The 1054-nt window shown below is 36.1% G+C and overlaps 1 protein-coding gene across 1 annotated transcript in view; it reads right to left on the bottom strand.

Moving 5' to 3' along the window:
* TRPA1 (transient receptor potential cation channel, subfamily A, member 1) overlaps positions 1-481 on the bottom strand; it is a 116536-nt gene extending 116055 nt beyond the window's left edge. The window contains exon 1 of the mRNA XM_006860071.1: positions 370-481. Within this exon, the coding sequence (XP_006860133.1) occupies positions 370-481 (112 nt within the window). The remainder of the gene's footprint in view (positions 1-369) is intronic.
* Between the last annotated feature and the right edge of the window lie 573 nt (positions 482-1054).

The following is a 1054-nucleotide window of genomic DNA, read 5'->3' as shown; positions in this document are numbered from 1 at the left end:
CCTGTAAAGGGTCGCTCTAATTTGGAACTGACTAGACAGCACTTAACAACAGCAGTAACACTATACAGGGTTGCTATGAATCAAAACTGACTCGATGGCACTTAACAGCAATAATGACAGATTTCCTCAGAAACCACTGTTTTGATTGGATCCTGTTCTCAGGATTTGTTGGTAAATCCAAGACTTATCCTCATTACATAAAATCATCTTTATTAGCTTCTTCTATCTTGCTTACAAGGCTAATGGAAAGATCAGCTCTTCTAGCTAGCTGATTTTGCATTGAAGCTTTTGGCAACTATCGAGTCTAAAGTTTGCTGAGGTCAAGATGGTCCCTTAAAATTGAAAATGCCAAACCATGTAAGATCCCACCTTCAGTAGTTATAGCATCAATGATAATTCCACGGTATTCTACCACAAGCTTCTGGATTTCGGCTAGTTTCTTCCTTCGTTGAAGTTGATGGTCTTTCCTCTCTTGGCTCATCTTCGAAGTCTTCCCAATCTTACTCAAACCACTGTACCAATAGAAGAAGTTTTATTTCACATGAGGCAGCATTCTCATAAACGTATTGTAAAGTTTCAGTGATTTGAGCAGATGTGTACTTAAGTTTTATTTAAAAGTTGGCATTATCCCTGACCTCAGAAATGTTTTTTTTCCATGAAACAAAAAGCATCTCTGTTTTTATTAAGGCATCCTAATGAGATGAAGAGAATTACTGAGAAAACTAGTCTGTAGCCATCCACTGATCGTAGAAACATGTTGAAACATGTTTTGTTTTGTTTTTTAAAAACTTTTTATTGTGAGTTGAGGAGAGGTTTACAGAGAAGATAATTAAGTTTATATTCAACAAGTAATACATTTTGCTTTATTAAAATGATTGCAATCCACTCCATGTACCTATAATGAACAGTATTTACCTATGTTCAGTTTAACTCTTGTACTCCTTCCTGTGACTCCCTATCAACACTCATGAAAACAGCTACATTCATTTTTCCTCTGCTAAGCTTGCTCTTGTTTATATTGCCTGCCTTTTCACCCATGTTAACATGTGTGTAC

Source organism: Chrysochloris asiatica, unplaced genomic scaffold (assembly GCF_000296735.1).
Source record: "Chrysochloris asiatica unplaced genomic scaffold, ChrAsi1.0 scaffold00036, whole genome shotgun sequence".
NCBI lineage: Eukaryota > Metazoa > Chordata > Mammalia > Afrosoricida > Chrysochloridae > Chrysochloris > Chrysochloris asiatica.
This window is presented reverse-complemented; position numbering and strand designations above follow the sequence as displayed.